This window comes from Ambystoma mexicanum, chromosome 10 (genome assembly GCF_040938575.1).
Source record: "Ambystoma mexicanum isolate Mex_15411 chromosome 10, UKY_AmexF1_1, whole genome shotgun sequence".
Taxonomy (NCBI): domain Eukaryota; kingdom Metazoa; phylum Chordata; class Amphibia; order Caudata; family Ambystomatidae; genus Ambystoma; species Ambystoma mexicanum.
In genome coordinates this window covers 1,560,635,024-1,560,652,421 of record NC_090932.1, presented here as the reverse complement: position 1 = coordinate 1,560,652,421, position 17,398 = coordinate 1,560,635,024, and the positions used below count along the sequence as shown (strand labels likewise).

At 47.5% G+C, this 17,398-nt stretch overlaps 1 protein-coding gene across 2 annotated transcripts in view; it reads right to left on the bottom strand.

Annotated features, from left to right (window-relative positions):
• Positions 1-17,398, bottom strand: part of BCR (BCR activator of RhoGEF and GTPase) — a 684,728-nt gene that overhangs the window by 481,450 nt on the left and 185,880 nt on the right. For both annotated transcript variants that reach the window (XM_069619855.1, XM_069619856.1), the window contains exon 2: positions 17,044-17,234. In XM_069619855.1, the coding sequence (XP_069475956.1) occupies positions 17,044-17,234 (191 nt within the window). The remainder of the gene's footprint in view (positions 1-17,043; positions 17,235-17,398) is intronic.

The window sequence follows — 17,398 nt, the reverse complement described above, 5'->3', positions numbered from 1 at the left end:
GGAAGTGACACTTTCAGGTTATGAGATCTGGCAGTGAAAGCTGACAGGAGATACTATTTATAACAGTTTTATGAGATAATGGAATTCAAGGTCAGAGCAGGGATAGGAACGGGGTGGATTTCTAACTCCTTATCAGTGGTAAAATATCAACCATCTCCAAACATTTCGACGGGCCTGAAAGGTTCCGGCTTGAAAGGCAGGCAGGCCCTTCTGTACTGAAAATAAGATTATGTGTGGCTAGGATGCCCTCTAGCTAGTTAGGTAGGTAATGCATTTGTAGAGCAAACTGCTCCCCTTCAAGGAGGCTCCTAGATGCGGCTACATCAGGAAAAACCCTGCCCTCGAGGCTGGTATAATATTTAACTCAGAAACAACCAGGTCTTGAGGTGACATTTGAATTCAAGGTGATTCGAAATGGACCGCAGCTGAAGTGGGAGGCCATTCCGTAGTTTAGGTGCCAAGCAGCTAAAGGATTGGCCTCTCCATGCTGGTATTTGAACTTCCGCACTTTCAGCATACTGGCAGAAGTTAATGTTAAAGGATATTTGTACCGCGCACTATCACCACCGGAGTGGTCCCCTGGCGGCTCTGAAAAAGGGCCAGGGGGTTGAAGGGGGGTGAGTTAGTGGGAATAAGATGGAAAAGTGCAAGAGAGCAGTGATGTGCTGTTGGCAGCCTCAGCCCGGTGGGTCCGTTGACTGGGCTTGGGGTGCTTTACGGTCGGTAGTCGTCGTGCGAGTCTATGTTTGTTTGTTTTGTTGTTGCAGTGTAGTGAAGTTTGTGGGGATTATTGTGCTGTAGGCTTGTGGTTGTGTTTGGTTACAGTTTGAGAGATGTATGCAGAGGGGTGAAATTGTTAGTGGATTGGTTAATTGGCATTGCTGTCCCGACATGAGGCACTGAATTTCCGTAGTCCCTCCAGGTGAGGTGTGGGAGCATTTCTGCGTCTCTGTCCTGATCTGGCCCGTCCGATACTCACAGAAGTGCACTGTAATTGTCTGCCAGTAATGCACCACATAAAGCGGCTACGAATAAAGGCCAGACATTTATGGTAACAAAGCTTTATGTACCGTTAAAAGTGTCTTGAAGTCTATCTTTCAGTGCAAGTCTTTAAAGACAGAGGAGATGTGAGCTTGCCTGTTCAAATAAAAGAAGTCTGGCTGCGTCACTATGAATTAATTGCAATTTAAAACGTTCTTTCTTCGCAGGCCAAGATTGGGCAGGCCCAGCTGAAACCTCACAGGGAGGATAAGGTTCGACAGTCCCTCACGGTAGATTCCAGCCCAGCTGTGTCTGCTGCGAAAGAAACACCTTTTCGCTTGATTCACCTCCGTCAAGGTGAGAACTCAGTTTAGAAACCGCTATACTAACTAGAACTTCAGTGTGGTCTGGGTTTTGCCCTGCCTACCCTCACCTGCCCAGGCCTAGGAAGGATAGGACGTTACGAGTGAAAGAATACGGCATCATGGTTGGCCAATGCATGCATGTTTGAGAAGTGGGGGAACTCCAGGCGGAGTCTTCTGCAAGGATTTAGCAGCATTCTGGGATCCAGTGTAAAGAACCGCCTGCCTCTGTGTTCCTGGGTGGTCGACTGAAGCCAGGATCAGGCTTCAAATTCCCGGAGGTCCGTTAGTAGCCCTGCATCATCCTAGAGCCTTGTTCCAGGGCTGTACATTGCAATGGCTCAGAGATCCCACGAATGCCCGATTGCAGTATAGTGGGACTGCACATTCTAAGGAGTGCCAGGCATTCTGCCCACTCCTCACACTGCCTTGCCTTCGTGTTATCCCATTCCTTTTCGCCTAACTCTAGCGACGCTGTCCTTTACAGGCTAGGGGACGGTGCACCACGCTTCGTGGGTCCTCGGAGGAATGCTCATTCCACTTTGTACGTCTTTTCTTCTGTGCAGCTCAACAACCTTTCAGTGAAGAACCTCCTCCATGGATTCAGGAGCATTTTGAAGCAAGAATAATGGAGCTGCCTCCACACCCGCCGATTTAGGGTGCTTTTGGACTTGTGCCTGCATGCTGGAGACTCTGTGGTAGATGTTTGGGCCAAAGGACCTGGAATTCTAGCCCCGCCCAATTGCCTGACGAACGTCTGAAAAAGCGGTTATTTGCCCAAAGGGAGTTGCCCTGCCAGAAAGAGTGCTTGAAAGCCGCACTGGGCACAGCACCAGAGTAACATAGGGTGCGGTACGCCAGGGATCTTAGCCTGCCGCGCAGCAAACTAAGCCATGCAGTCTAGGACTTCTATGACTCCCAGAACTCTTACGGTAGTGAGCGGATTCCCCAGGCAGCCAATTGAGCCTTGGCTACAGGCACTTTGTACAATAGTTACATGATATATTTTTAAAAAAAGAGAGCGAGTAAGAAAGAGAGAGAGAAGGCCAAGGAGAAGAAAGTGAAAATTGAAACTAGCAGAATGGGAATGAATGTGTAATTGGAAGCAGTCTGCAGAGGCGAGTCAGAATAGTATGGGGTTTTTGCCCAGTTATTATAGGATAAGTCACATGTAACGCACCTGTACACAAGTGTTTATTAGGAGCAACAGGACAAGGAAGGGCAAGACAAAGGGGAACACAAACAAACGATCTTACTAGGCCTTGTGTCATTCAGATGTTGCAAGTGGAAGGGAGAGGAGAAGTGCCAGGGGGAGGGAAGGGGAGAGTGCAATAAGCTGAGCACAAGTAAGTGCTGCCGGGGTGGCCAGCCCTAAGTAAGTGCAAGGAGGCAGGGGACTTTAGGGTTGCAGATACAGTCCCTAGTGTGCAGTAGGACTGAAGTCAGTCCCTAGTGTGCGGTAGGACTGAAGGCAGTGCATGGGGCTACTGGTCATGAAGGAGCATGGTCTCCATAAGGTTGAGAGGGAGGCCAGGTAACCAGTGAGTCCAGCAGACAAGAACATCAGCAGGGGGGAGAGAGAGAGAGAGAGAGAGAGAAACCATAAGCGAAAAGGAAGGTCTGGAGTTGCTTATGGAACCTGAGGTAGTCCTGCTCAAGTTTGAGAGAGGCAGCAAGGCTGTTCCAGGGGGAGGCACCAGCCGAGGTGAGAGATCTACCCCTCACTCTCTGCCTGGAGAAGCGCCTGACCCTCAGAGTTGGATGAGCAGAGGGCTCGAGAAGGAAAGTGCTTACGAAGCGAGAGTTGGATTTAGTGTGGTCCCCAGCCCCAGCAGAAAGCCTTGTGGACAATGCAGAGTCTCAAACTTGATCCTTGCAGCCAGTGGAGAGATTGCAGGGCTGAAGAGATATGATTCCTGGGCTTGAGGCGTCTTGCAGTCCTGTTCTGGATTAGTTGCAGAGGGCCAAGAGTAGAGGCAGGAAGATTCAGAAGGCGGCTGTTGCAGTAGTCCAGCCTAGAGAGAACCAGGGCTCTGGAGACAGTGAGCTTCTGTGGGAAGATGAGGAAAGCAAGAATACCTCTGAGGAGGTGCAGCTGGTAGTGCGACTTCTTAGAGACGTCAGAGATGTGAGGAGAGAAGGAGTGTGTGGAGTCGAAGATGACCCAGAGGTTTTTAGCCTTGCAGGTGGGGAGCAGGAAGAGGGCCAAGAGAGGCTGGCCAGAGAGAGATGGGAAAAGAGGGAGTGGGGGTGCCGATGAGGAGAAGCTCAGTCTTACCTTGCCTCTACCGCTCAACTTTTCATCCTCAGAGACCTCAACATCCACCTGGATGCTTCTAACCTCTCTGAGACTCTCTTTCTATTTTACCTTCCGTCCCGACACACTCTGCCGGGCACACCCTGAATGTTCTTAACTCTTCAGACAGCCCCCTCTCTAACCCTCTCACGACTCCTCTCTCATGGACTAACCACTCTCCCACCTGACGCTCTCTGTCCCCTGTACTGCCACCCACCTTTGCGGTCATCTGACCCATGAAGCGTATCAGTGGAGGCCTGGGAGTGAGACTGAGGACATCCTGATCAAGTTCTTCGAGGAGTCGTCAGATGTCGGAGTGTTTGACAGCAGAGCGAGAGTTGAGAGTAGCGACGTGGAGCAGATTGCCACATTTGAAAGACTTCCATGGAGGGGCACAGGCATGAGTTATGGCTTTGATTTTTCGAGTTAGCTTCAGTGATATTTTAATTTGTTTTATCCTTAAACTTTCTTCTTTGTTAAGTGTATTTGTTAAAAAAAAGAAAAATTCATTTTTATTTTCTTATATATGTTAAAAGTCATAAGTATGTATTATATGGTTTTAATATATGGCTATGACAATAAAATAAAAATAAATAAAAAATATGTCTTTTCATACAAAACAACAGTGCTATATCACAATATTGTCAGGGCTAAATGTGTGAAAAACTTATTTGCCTCCAATTCCGGTGTGTTGGCGGGGCATATTTATTTACTGGTTTACCACTTTATAAGCTATTCTTTTCAGAAATGTGTTCCTCTGAAATTTTCTTTTTTTTGTTCACCAAAGCATTTCAAAGCCCCTAGAAAAACTAAAATCTGGGGGTTGGGGGAAACAATACTTGTGGGAAAACAGATCCTAAATGGGCAGTTTCGATCGTGGGCAAAATTGGCATAGCGGGGGAATTTTGCCCAGAATTCAACAATTTTTTTGCAGCATACATTTCGCCCATTTAGCACTTCCCTAGTTAGGAGGCCAAGTCCACAATTTGTAGTGAATTGGCTAGGGCCTCTCTTCCAACTGCCCACCGTCACCTCGCAGATATTGCAACTGCAGCAACACTTAGCTTTATATGGGAACGAGATGCAATGCATCCGGACACACCATGCACTAGTAACTGAAAAGGCCAACCACACACCACATTGTAACATGGACATCCAAACTACAGCATTACCATGTTGAAAAGTACCGGCAAAACAATACTGTACCAGATTCTGTTACTCGCGGTGAGGGCCAGTCTACTATACACTGCTGATTGTTATGCTATCCTACATTAATGTTATGTTAACGTTACTTATAGAGCGTGCGTTCACCAGAGGGCATCTTGGCACTGAGAGGAGGAAGACTACAGGCAAGGAGCCACCCAGCCAAGAACAAAATATACCTAGACGGGATAGGTCTTCAGAGCCTTCCGAAAGACTAGGTGATTGGACAGTGACTTCAAAGTCAATGGAAGACTGTTCCATAGTTGTGACGCAGTAATAGAAAAAGCCTGACCATCTAGACGCGAACGGCGATAGGGAGGCACCGATAGCAGACCTGCTGAAACTGAGCGCAGTGGACGGTTAGGGATGTACCGCTCAAATTTAGCACAGAGATACTCTTCCCTCCCTGGCTAAGGAGAGCCCGGTGAACGATGCACAGCGACTTAAATTGAACACGCTGTGCAACAGCAAGCCAATGAAGAGACCGGAGTAGCGAGGATATATGAGACCCATATTGAGCGCCATTGTCAGCCTGGCAGCCAGGTTCTGGAGGCGCTGCAATCTACTGAACAGTCCTTTGGGTTGAGCGAGGTACAGAGAGTTGCAGTAATCCAACCTGCTAAGCACCATTGCTGCAACTACAGGAGGATGCAGCAGGGGAGGAATCAGGTGGAACACTTTCCTAAGAATTTTCCACTGAAAATGCCCCTGCTGACATACCACAGAGACCTGAGGGCCTAAAGACAGGTTGACTGACATGATGACGCCAAGATTCTTTACCTTGGTGGAGGGAGCCGGGAGAGGGCATAGAGAAGAAGGCCAGAAAGAGGAAATCCACAGTGAAGGATTGGGGGGAACCCACGACGAACACCTCAGTCTTGTCCCCATTCAGTTTCAGCCAATTTTGCCCCATCCACTGTCCCCCGGCAGTCAGGCACTTGTGCAGACACGACACCTCAGCCTGATCCATATCTAAGCGAATCAGTAGCTGGGTATCGTCTGCATACGAGTAGCACCCGATGCCGTAGGAACGGATGAGACAGATCAGCAAAAAGATGTAAATGTTGAACAGAATAGGGGACAGAGCAGAGCCCTGCGGAACACCACAGCAGAGGTGAGAATATTTAGACATAAAAGGGGGGAAGTGAGACAGTTTGGGATCGGTCTTCCAGAAAGGAGCCAAACAAGGCCAGTACCCGACCCGAGACACCGATCAGATCCAGGCGAGCGAGCAGGGTTGTATGATCCACGGTGTCGAATGCCGCTGACAGATCTAAAAGAAAAAGGGCGCCGATTCCACCACGGTCAACCAGCTGGGCCATATCGTCCTGTACGGAGACCAGAACACTTTCCGTCCCCCTACGCGGATGAAAACCGGACTGGGCTGGGTCCAGCATTTTAGATGACTCAACAAAGGAAGACAGTAGAGGGGACACGAGTGACTAACAGTTTCATGAGACAGGGTAGGAGAAAGATGGGACGAAAGTTAGACGAAAGAGAGGGATCAAGTGATGGCTTCTTCAAAAGAGGTATAACAAGGGCAGCCTTAAGCTCGGGAGGAATGAAACCCGACTGGCAGGAAAGATTTACAGCTGAGGTGATTTTGCCTAGAAGATTTTCAGAAAGCCGTTTCATCACTGCAGGAGGGAGCGGACCGAGGGAGAGCAGGACTTAATCCCTAGCAGAGCTTTGGAGACCATGGGCCTTATTCCGAGTTTGGAGGCCGCCATGGTGATATTAGCACCATTGCTGCCTCCAAATTCGGGTCCCGGTCCGGGTTCCCTGAATGGGGACTTACCGGGTCATTCCAACCTTGGAGGACCCGGTATTTCCCCATTCAGGGAAGCTATCCCCATTCGAGCCCCCATAGGACTCAATGGGAATGGGGAGGGAGCTAATAACGGGCCCGTTAGTAACGGGCCCGTTATTAGCTCCCTAGTCCCCTAGCGGGACCCGCAAAGGACGTCTGGTCGGACCAGACGTTCTGAGCGGGTCCCACAAGGGAACCTCGTAATAGGGCGGTAAGGGGTTAACGGCACCGGCATCCTTACCGGCGCCGATAACCCCTTGCCGCTGACCTCATAATGAGGCCCCATGTCTTCCGAGAATATCGGGAAATGTGACCAGGAGGGCCTGGGGTGGTCCATATCCAGAGAGGTGGGTAGATCCAGATGGAGCAGTGCGAGTCCCAGGAACGAGACTCCCTGCAATATTAGCACAGATAGTTTCGACTTTAGTGATAAAAAGAGTCAGATAAGGAGTCACATAACTCCTGAGTAGGTCTAATAGCGGTCGTGCATTTGGTAGAAGATGACAGAGAATTAATTACCGAAAATAGGGTTTAAGTTGGTTAAGGGCAGTCCCAATCCTTTCTGCAAAGTAACGTTTTTTGGCTATAAGAATAGCCGCCAAATAGGCTGAGAGACTGGCCCGATACTACTGCTTGTCGGTAGTATCATAGCGCAGATGCCATTTGTGCTCGAGTTGTTAAATGTTATGTTAATTCCCATTCACAATGTAAAAACGTACCAAATGATTCCATTTGGCAAATCTCTTACTTCTTACTTACAGTTATTTGATGGCAAGGACCCGTGGTAGCGCCCTGTGGCATGCCCTCGCCCAAAGCCAATACTAACCACCCCCTAACCTTTTAACCGCCTAGCCTAATCAGCACCACATTTCTCCAAAGCATCATGTCACAACTACTCGATAAGAGCCGGTAAAATAGCTCCATTGGTTGAACCCTTGGTGCTGCGATGTTTGCGTGATCCGCAGATCACAAGTTTGAATCCCAGCAAGGCCAACCCAGCCATTCACCCTTCCGAGGTCGATAAAAGAGTACCAACTGCGGTTGGGCTATATTGGATGTATATATGTTCTATGTAAAATATATAAATAACACATCATTATCACCCCATGCCAATCACCCTTGCCCACAATCTCTAAACACATGGCATGTATGCATGACCCCGACTCGGTCCCCGCACAAAAACAAGTAGTGGGATTTCCCTAGAGCGGGTTTTAGAGCGACCAAGCACTACTGATATCAGACGACACAGGAAACATGGACAAATAAGTGCTCGTTGGCATGCCCTTCTCAGTCCATTTTTCTTGTTGCACATGTTTGACTTTGCAAGATTAACCTGGGACACATAGCATAAAAATAAGACTGGCTTGGGTTATTACGTGAAAGAAAAATTGGGCATGGTGGGTCTGACCAAAACTTTACCACACAAGGGTGGGGGGTGAGGAGATCATAGAGAAAAAGCCAACAAAGAGGAAATGCAAGAACTGCTATTTATAGACGTTGTCCTGCATGAAGCCAAGAAAAGCCCAATAAAGCCCTTCTGTGTTGTACAATAACTCATTCGGTCATGGGTAAGGCAGCAAATGCAGAGAACTGAAGAAGATTCCTTTAACGGAGATATGCGAGTACTTCCACCCTTATTGAAAACAGCACTGCATAGAGCTCAGCGCTAGGGACCTTTCTCCCCAGTTAGTGCAATTGTCACTCAGTATTTTTTTTTTTATATTTGTCTACTTGTTAACAGTACTCTAGTTCGAGTTACTGCTTAGGAGCCTATTCATTTTATTCTGGTTTGGTACAAGTCAAACCGACTTTAGATATTTTTTAAATTAAAAATAATCTTTTGAAAAGTATTTTTAAATATACACATAAAGGTGTCCCGAGTGTGAGGCCCATCGTTTGGGAATAATCTTTTTTATGGCTCTGGGGAGGATACAGTCACTTGAAAAATGCTGTTACAGGTGAGTCACAGCACATAAACACCTGAAGGCTTACCTGCACACAGAGCCGTGGTGCCGATCTGCTTGCAATAGCTAACTTGCGCTCCCTCCTTAACAGGTTCAGACTGGAATACAGCGCAATACCCCATAGCAAAGGCCAACATTCTAGTGTGGGGAAGATTTTTGGCCATAATGGGCCCTTTTTTCACCAAAGTGGACGTGTTTCATGAGTTACTGGTCTAGTTTTAGTCAATGTAACCAACCAAATATGCTTTAAAAAGCACTCGTTACAATACATTCGACCACCCTCACCCCCTTGGGTAGTGCCCAGTTTTTTAATGATGCCCAGGACGATTTAATATCCCAGTCCGACCGGAACAGCTACTCATTTCCCAACCTTATCAACCTCAACCCCAATCTGTCTCTTGTTGCAAGTTTACAAGCGCTCACAGATTATTATCACTGAAAGTAAAGCGATCGCATTTATAAGGGAAAAGGCAAGATTTCCAGCAAGCTGAAAGCAGGAAGTCATAGAGACGTGTGACTGAATATGCAAGTGAGGCACAGGCTGTTGGAAGAGTTAAGCACCTGTGCTAATTAACTTTTTACACAATGTTACAAGCCCATTTGTTTCTGAATTATCTAGTGCATTCAGCATAAAGCTGTTTCACACAGTGAATATAACACATACATTACTCCCCGTAATCATATTTCTGGTGCTTGTATCTGCTTATATGCTATGCATATAGTCCGACATCTAGCGTTAATCGCAGAGTATTGCATATTATTTTTCGAAGATCAAATACGGAGGTCGACCTGGGCATGTCTGTAACACCATCCCTATTATGATGTGTAGTGTACCCAAGATCCCTTATGCGTCGAGCCACTCCTCCCCCCTAGACTGTTTTTGTTCTGCTTTTAGGGAGCCTGAAGAGAATACCTGAGCGAGCACAGAGGAACAGGTGTAAGATGTCTATGTTCCTTCAACTCCACGAAGGGAAGAAGGGTGGGCGCATATGAATCTAAGAAGAGAAGCACCAGAAATACTATCACAGTGAGTGATGCAGGTCTTCTGATGCTTGTGAATCTGCTTAGAACCACATGCTGTGAATAGACTAGAGAGCAGTACCAGAAGATGGTGATGGGATGCGAGAAGGAACAGCAGCGGAGAGATGTCCCAACACTGCCGGACCCTCCTGAGAATCGGTCTGAGAGTGTGTATCTAAGCAGTAATGTTGAGTGAAGGTGTGAACAGAACTCCAGGCAGTTGCTTTACAAATATAATCAAGAGAAACATTTGCAATGAAAGCTATAGTAGCACCTGTGCCTCAAGAGGAATGTGCTCTAGGCGTAAACGGTAACTCTCTGTTAGACAGAGAGCAACACATTTGGATACATTTAACAATCCATTTGGAGATAGCCAACTTGGAGACAGTTCCCCTTCTCTACTAGTGGCATTGGAGACAAAGAATTGACCCGTCTTTCGTAGTGGTTTTGTCTTAAGGTAATACATCACTGCTCTCATCGAGTGTATGGAGGCTTGTCTCAGCCGAGTTAGTGGAACCTCAAAATGAATTTGGGTGCAAAACCAAACCACTTCATTCTTATAAATAGTAACAAATGTATCTTGAACTAAGAGCATGTAGTTCGCTAACTCTCCTAATATAAGCCGTCTTATAGGTGAGCGCCTTAACACTAGCTTTGTGCATTGGCTCAAAAGGAGGGTGCATAAGCTTAGAAAGGACAGAATTCAAGTCCCATGCAGCATTTGGATTAGAAATAGGTTGGAGAAGTCTTTTCACCCCTTCCATGAAATCTTTGATTACTGGGTCCTTCCACCATGCTTTGAGAGGTGGTGTAATCAGAGAGGGCAGCAAGGTGGACCTTCAACGAGTTAAAAACTAGTCCTGCATCTAAGAGGCGAGTTAGATAAATGACTGTGTGTGTGGGTGAACAATCAATTGGGTGGATGTTACAGTATCACACCAAATGACAAAAGTGTTTCCACTTACTGGAATAGCAGTGCTTGTTATTTGGTTTCTGTGACTCTCTAAAAATGTCCATACACCTTTGGAGCCAGTTGAAGATGCCCAAAATCTATGACCGCAGGAGCCATGCTGCTCAGTGAGGGCAAGGGTGCAGTGTTGTCCCTTGATCTTCGGACAGCATGTTGTAGGGACAAGGCAGTTTCACCGCAGGGCACAGCGACAATCTCATGAGATGGGAGAACTACGGCTGACGGGCCTACGTTGGTGCTATCAGGATTAGTTTAACTTGTTCCTGGTGCATCTTGTGAATTATCCTGTTGAGGAGAGGAGTTGTTTTTGAGGATACCTGGAGACGCATTCTGGGCATAGTGCATTCTCCAGTGTTGAGAAGAGGTCGCTGGCTGGATTCCCCATTTTGCAAAGACGTGCAAAATGTGTTCGTGCAAGCGCCACTCATGTTCTAATGGGTAACTGAACATCTCTGCTTAGCACGTCTGCAAGAAGATTGTGTTCCCCTGGAACGTGCTGTGGCAGGAGGAACATGTGTTTGAGTGCACATTTCTAAATACTCTAACAGATTGGACAGCCCTGAAGAATGAGCACCTCCCTGTTGAAGTAAAATGTGGTCATGGTGCTGTCTGTAAAGACTAGAACGGTCTGCCCTTGCAGTTGTGTCTGAAAGGCTTTCAGGGCTTCGAGTACTGCTAGTAGCTCCAATAGGTTGATGTGTTTGTTCGTGGATTGTGACCTGAGGCTTGTGTCTCAGGTTTAAACCCCGAGTTCTTCAGCCAAGCATGGCGTTTTAAAAGAGTCCCCTCTGCTAACACTCTGCAAGCCGTCTCTGCAGCGCCAAGCGTGTTCTTGAGAATATTTTGCGGGACTTGGCGACCCTCCAGCACAATTGCAAGTAGTTGTGATTTAGCTGATACAGGAACATTTTGAAGTTTTCGTTCTGTACCAGACCCCACTGGACATTACTAAAGCTAGTGAGCAGAACGGTATTATTGGCAATGCGGGTACTTTAGGCCCCTGAAGAAATAATTATCTTGCCCAAGGCGGAGAGTTTCTTACAGTCTTTATCGGGAGGAGCCTCAGATGAAGACAGGGGAACGCCTGCACGCTTTCTTGTTGTGGTGACTACCAGGAGTCTGGAAATGGAGTGTCCCCAAATATAGAGGGGATCAGAGTGCACTGGCTGAAACATCTGCTCCACGTGTGGATTCACTGTCGGGATAAGGGAGGGCGTAAGTAAAGTGGGAGCAATATGCTTAATGGAGTTGAGAAGGGGACTAGCCGGCTGACCGGAACCTTTTGTTTGAGGATGTCCTCCACAAAGTTGGAGTCAGGCACTGTCTCCTGAGGAACAAATTCCTAAGATTATTATTGAAGAGCAGCCGTTTGTTAATAGGGGAAGGCTCCCTGGGCTGGGTAACATGAGTGACGTCCAAGAAAATATTGCCAGGTTCTGCTTCATGAGCAGGGGTAGTAGGCTAGTCACCCAGGTCATCTGTATTAAGCCATTCGTCTGGGTCCTGGGAAACAGGGTCTTGGGACCCATCATTGTGGTGCACTATGAAATATCCTACCTCTCACCTTGAGATCTGAACAATCCTACTGGACATTACGCAAACTCCTAAAAACTTGGCTCTTCACCTAGAGGGCCTCCTCCACCATGACTATCTGTCCGCTAACATATTACTGCCTGCAACTTTCTAACCTGTCTTGCAACTAGCACCTTGATGCCCTTGGTTTTGGTGCAGCTACACATTAAATAAATAGAACAAATCTTCATCTTGATCATACTGATCGTCGGGAAAGATTTCTTCAGAGGGTTCAGGTAGTTCGTGTTCAGAAGAGGCAGGAATGACCACGGGGGACTAGAGCCTAGGAGACTTGCAGGGCCTAGGGGCCCCTCAAAGGAATTAGATCTTTTTTGATCAATCTCATCAAATTTTGACGAAAAAAAAGTATACATTCAGAGACTTCGTCCATACACTCTTCCAACCTTTCCCAAGTCCAGGAGATGGTAATTGGGGTTTATGGAAGTCGGAAAGCCAACTGTGTTGTGTCTGGCTTAGCTTCGTAGTGGGAATGCAGAAGGAATGTTGCAATGTCATGTGGAGTGTTTTTGTGTCGGAATGTCGGAATGCCTGAGGAAAGGTTCTATTTTGGGCAGGTAGTCAGCCTGGGTGATGGGCTGCCAGTGTTTCTGTCCTATTAATGTAACTTACTTAAGGACTATGTAACTGCTTGTGAAGGTGTCCTGAGAAGCTGTAATAAACCTAGCATGTCAACCCAAGAAGGCTGGGAGCTGCTTCGTAACATTGGCGACAAGTCGGCCTTAAAGAACGCAAGAAAAAGTAGGAAGCTGAAGAAACCTGCTGCGGGGGGTGCAGGAAAGAGAAGGACAACATTGCCCCCAATACGAGTAAGACCCATCACCCAGGGCGCCAAAGGGGGAGGAAAAAGACCCTGTAGACCCCGTAGCATGAGGGACCAGCAGCTCATGATCTGGAGGGAGAGCTGAGTCCCGGGGCTGGAGAGGGAGCTCGTCAGAAGATGAAAGGAAGCTGTGTCCCAGTAATGAAATTGAGAAGTCATGCTGCATAGGATGTAGAAAGGAGCTGGCCCATAGGGAGAAAAGTGATGCTGTCTCGGTTAAGTGAAGTGGAAAGTAGTTGCTTTCAATGTAAAGTGGGAGGTTGCCCATAAAGGAAGAGCAGAGCTGTCCCATTAGGTGTAATCATATGTCCCAGCAGGTAAAACAAGGGGCAAGGCAAACCAAGGGAAAGCTCCCCATGATGAAGAAAATGAAAGTAAATGAAGCTAGGGTGAAGGGATGTGTCCTACGTACTGGTAAAGCGATCATGGCGCATAAAGCAGAGTCAGTAGATGCCAGAGACAGTGACCGTTGGGTGAGCAGAGATCTTCACTACCCTGTGTCTGGCAAGGGAATGGTGCAGTCAGTATGGAAGCAGTTGGCGAATGAGCCGAATATTCAGGAGATGCAGGAATCGTTGCTTGCGAGGTTTAAACAAGCCGAACTTTCAGGAGTTGGAAGAATCGGGAGGTTTAAACAATGCGGCTGTATCACGTCAAGGGTGAGAAATGATGGGGATTTCTGAGTAAGGAACCCAAAGGCGTGAGGCTGCGTATTCAGGACGCAGCGTAACGTCCATTGAGGAATAGTACGGCACACAGAAGTTGAGTGTGTGCTGTGTTGTACTGTGGCGGGACATTCAGGTAGCGGTCTACCCAGCGAAGGGAAAGTATGCGATGCCCCGTTGGAGTAGTTGTTGGTCCTGGTGTGCCTGGCCAGCGCATCGGGTGTGAGGCGAGTGTTTGAGTGTCAGAGCACATGTGTGCTTGCCCTGATGATGCGAGTCAGTGTGAATGATTTTGATGTGTATGGGAGGTGTGTTGTGTAATGTCTGTGTTGTTGTCGGAAGAGGGGAGGTGTGTTGTGTATGCGTTATGTATTGTTGCTCTGTGCAATGTGCCAATGTAAGGGGAGGAGATGTGTTGTGTCTGGCTTAGCTTGGTAGTGGGAATGCAGAAGGAATGTTGCGATGTCATGTGGAGTGTTTGTGGCTTGAGTGTCGGAATGCCTGAGGGAAGATTCTATGTTGGGCAGGTAGTCAGCCTGAAGCCTGGGTGATGGGCTGCCAGTGTTTCTGTCCTATTAATGTAACTTACTTAAGGACTATGTAACTGCTTGTGAAGGTGTCCTGAGAAGCTGTAATAAACCTAGCATGTCAACCTAAGAAGGCTGGGAGCTGCTTCGTAACAAACTCTTTCTGAAAAGGGCCTTTGGGCACCTTTAAGGACTATTGTAATGGACCAGACCAGAACCATGCGAAAAGGCCTTAGTGTGCTTCTCCCTTAATTTAGGATGTGTTTGGCTTAAAAGAAGCGCATTTCGACGTGTCTTTCGACACGTCGTAAACAGGCACTGAAACATTAGGGGAGGAGACTTAGTATCATGCGCCACATTCAACAGCACAGCACGCCGATAACCATTAGGTTCACCAGGCCCCGCCGGAACCTTCAACGGGTCTATGGGTGCTAGAGGCCTCTTCAACGGTATCATCGAAGAAGGCCAAGGGGTTGTGTGTTTAGCCTTGGTCGTGTGAGAATGTGTGCCGCTGTCGCTAATGGGTGGTCTCCTGTAGCATTGCTGTTACAGGAAGGGCAATATTTAAATGGAGTCCTTTCCATCGTTAAGTGGAAGAAGAGCAGCCAGACAAGGGAAATAAAAGAGGAGAAATTAAGAAAAGGCATTCTCTAAAGAGAACATTTCGAGAATACGGGCCCCGCTCTCCCTACTGTAAAGGCCAAAGCCTGACAGTGAAGGCCATCTCCAGCCATCGATAATTCAATAGAAGAGCCGCAGGCGGCAAACAGGAAACAGATGTTGATGACATTGTTGAAAGGATGCGTGAAGATGTGATATTATTTAGCAATAAATCTCGTCAACGCAAGCTTTGCAAGAAAGCTACCGACCAGTATGGCGGGAAAAAGCAATCTGGTGGACCTCGACGCAGGAGGGATCCTCAGTACACTACACGTCACAATCGGGATAGTGTCACAGGCATGCCCGTGTCGATGTCCCTTTTTGATCTTGGAAACAATTATGCAATACTGCGCGATTACAACTAGATGTCGGACTATATGCACAGCATGCGATTCCAAGCAGATTCACAAGTATCAGAATTAATGTTTATAAACAAAAGCTACATCTGTTCTTGGTGTAAGCAGCTCTGGCTATAACCCATATCAACTCTTGCACTATTCATGTGCTTTACTATAGTTCTAGACCAGCATTTAGCCCATTCCCAAGGACTTGAAAGAGAAGGGAACAGACGTCAAAGGTAAAATGAGTTGCTGCGCATAACACACAGATAAACTGGCGAGGCCATGATTCGGACCAAGATCATCAGAGACCACATTAACCAATTTAGTTACTTCTACACATCTCCACCTAAACAGAATTGCACAGTGCAGCTCTGGTTTCATTGTGGAGCAGCAATGATTAGAACGACTCTCTTATGTTTAATATACACACAAATAGAGTTTAGGCAAAATAATAGACTTTAGTTCAAAACGTGTGGCCACTTGAATGCTTTATCCACGCTGGTGAGCGAAATGGAAGCCCAAGAGGGAATGCAGAGGCTTAACTAATCCTTCCTTGGGGTACATGTGCCAGAATTCTCCTTCTTAACCCTACAATGTGAATGAAAGTGGTCATCTTGCTGGCCAATATGGCAAGCGAGATTCAAGCATTGTACGATGATGGATTTTATTTTGATTTATTTATTGAGCATTTGTATGGCACCTGTGCATCAACAAGTGTTTCCAGGCACCACAAGACAAGGGTAGGAGAGTACAAAAAATAACAGTAAGGGTCCTACTAGACCTTGTGACTATTGGATCGTGCAAATGAGGTAAACAGGAAGTGCAGGGAGAGGGGAGGAGAGAGAAGTGCAGGGGGCCAAGGGGCTGGGAAAGTGCTAAAGGTAAGTGTAGGCGTCAGTTACTGCGACGGAGGGGAGGTGGACTAGGCTCAGTAGGCTAGTCGGAGAAGGGTACCCGAGGGAAGGGCTGGTAAGGGGAAAAGGGATACTGGTCGAGGGAGGAGCATCTGCCCCAGTAAGGATCATGAGGGGAACAGGCCACCAGACAGACCACCAGACAGAGGCAGGTGGGCTAGCAAGGCAGGGGGAGGTAAGAGGGGGAAGGGGGAGAAAAGGAAGGTCTTGAGAAGCTTCCCGAATTTAAGGTGATCTGGCTCAGGACAGAGAGGGGCAGGAAGGCCATTCCAGAGGGAGGCTTCTGCCAAAGAAAGGTCATTCTCTGTGTAGCACGGAGACAAAATGGCCCCTAAAACACGCGCTTGGAAGCTCAATCCTTCAGAGGCAGTTCACCGACCATCAGGCCTGCAACCGTCAACCACTCTGCGTTCACCCACAGGGTGGAATGACTCGAGCCATGGTCCTACGATTATCTACAGATCTCAGCCACTCATCCTGAGCCCTGGCATCACTCACAGGATGAAGAGCACCACAAGTCCCGAATCCACCTCCAGAAACGGTGTTGACTATGTGTACTGAAGCCAATACAATAAAGCACTGTGTTGCGCTTCTTCCAAACATTACATCCAATCTCTTTTCTAACACCCCACCGCCAACCTTCAGCTCACTCTTTTTTCTCCCAAAGGAAGCAATGCATCTCCATTATGATTGCATAAATCAGCATAGAAGGGGCCTCCTAGGAGCACACTTGGTAAGACTTTATATTGCTCTGAAAGAGTGCTATAGAAACTAGATGTGTGTGTGTGTGAAGCACCAATTATTGAGAGGCATCCTGTCCACCCCTTTGAGTGCTTGAGAGGATACTGCCTAAAAGGAATTGACCCGCTTTCCTCTTTCATACCCCATAGCCACCCAAACTGACAGCTGCAACTCACAGATTTTGAAGACTCCAAGGACCCAGAAGAAAGTGTGTCTCGGCTGTCTCTACTGCCACGGCTCTTGATGCTGAGGTGTGGGGAGGACGATGGCGAGTCGTCAATGTATGGCATCATGTCATGGTGACGGCGTGGATCTTCTAAACGCTCCACATCGTAGGAATAGCTGGGTGGCGTTCCAAAGGAAGCATCTGGGGGGAAGAAAAGAAAAACACATTACGATCTGGGTTAAGCAAGGTGAACAAATCTACATGTGATCTAGAAGGCGAATGTCATCACCTGAAGACCCAGGGCATTGGCCATGTAGAACCTGGTGATCCATCACACTCACTCAGCAGCGCCTATTGGCACAGCA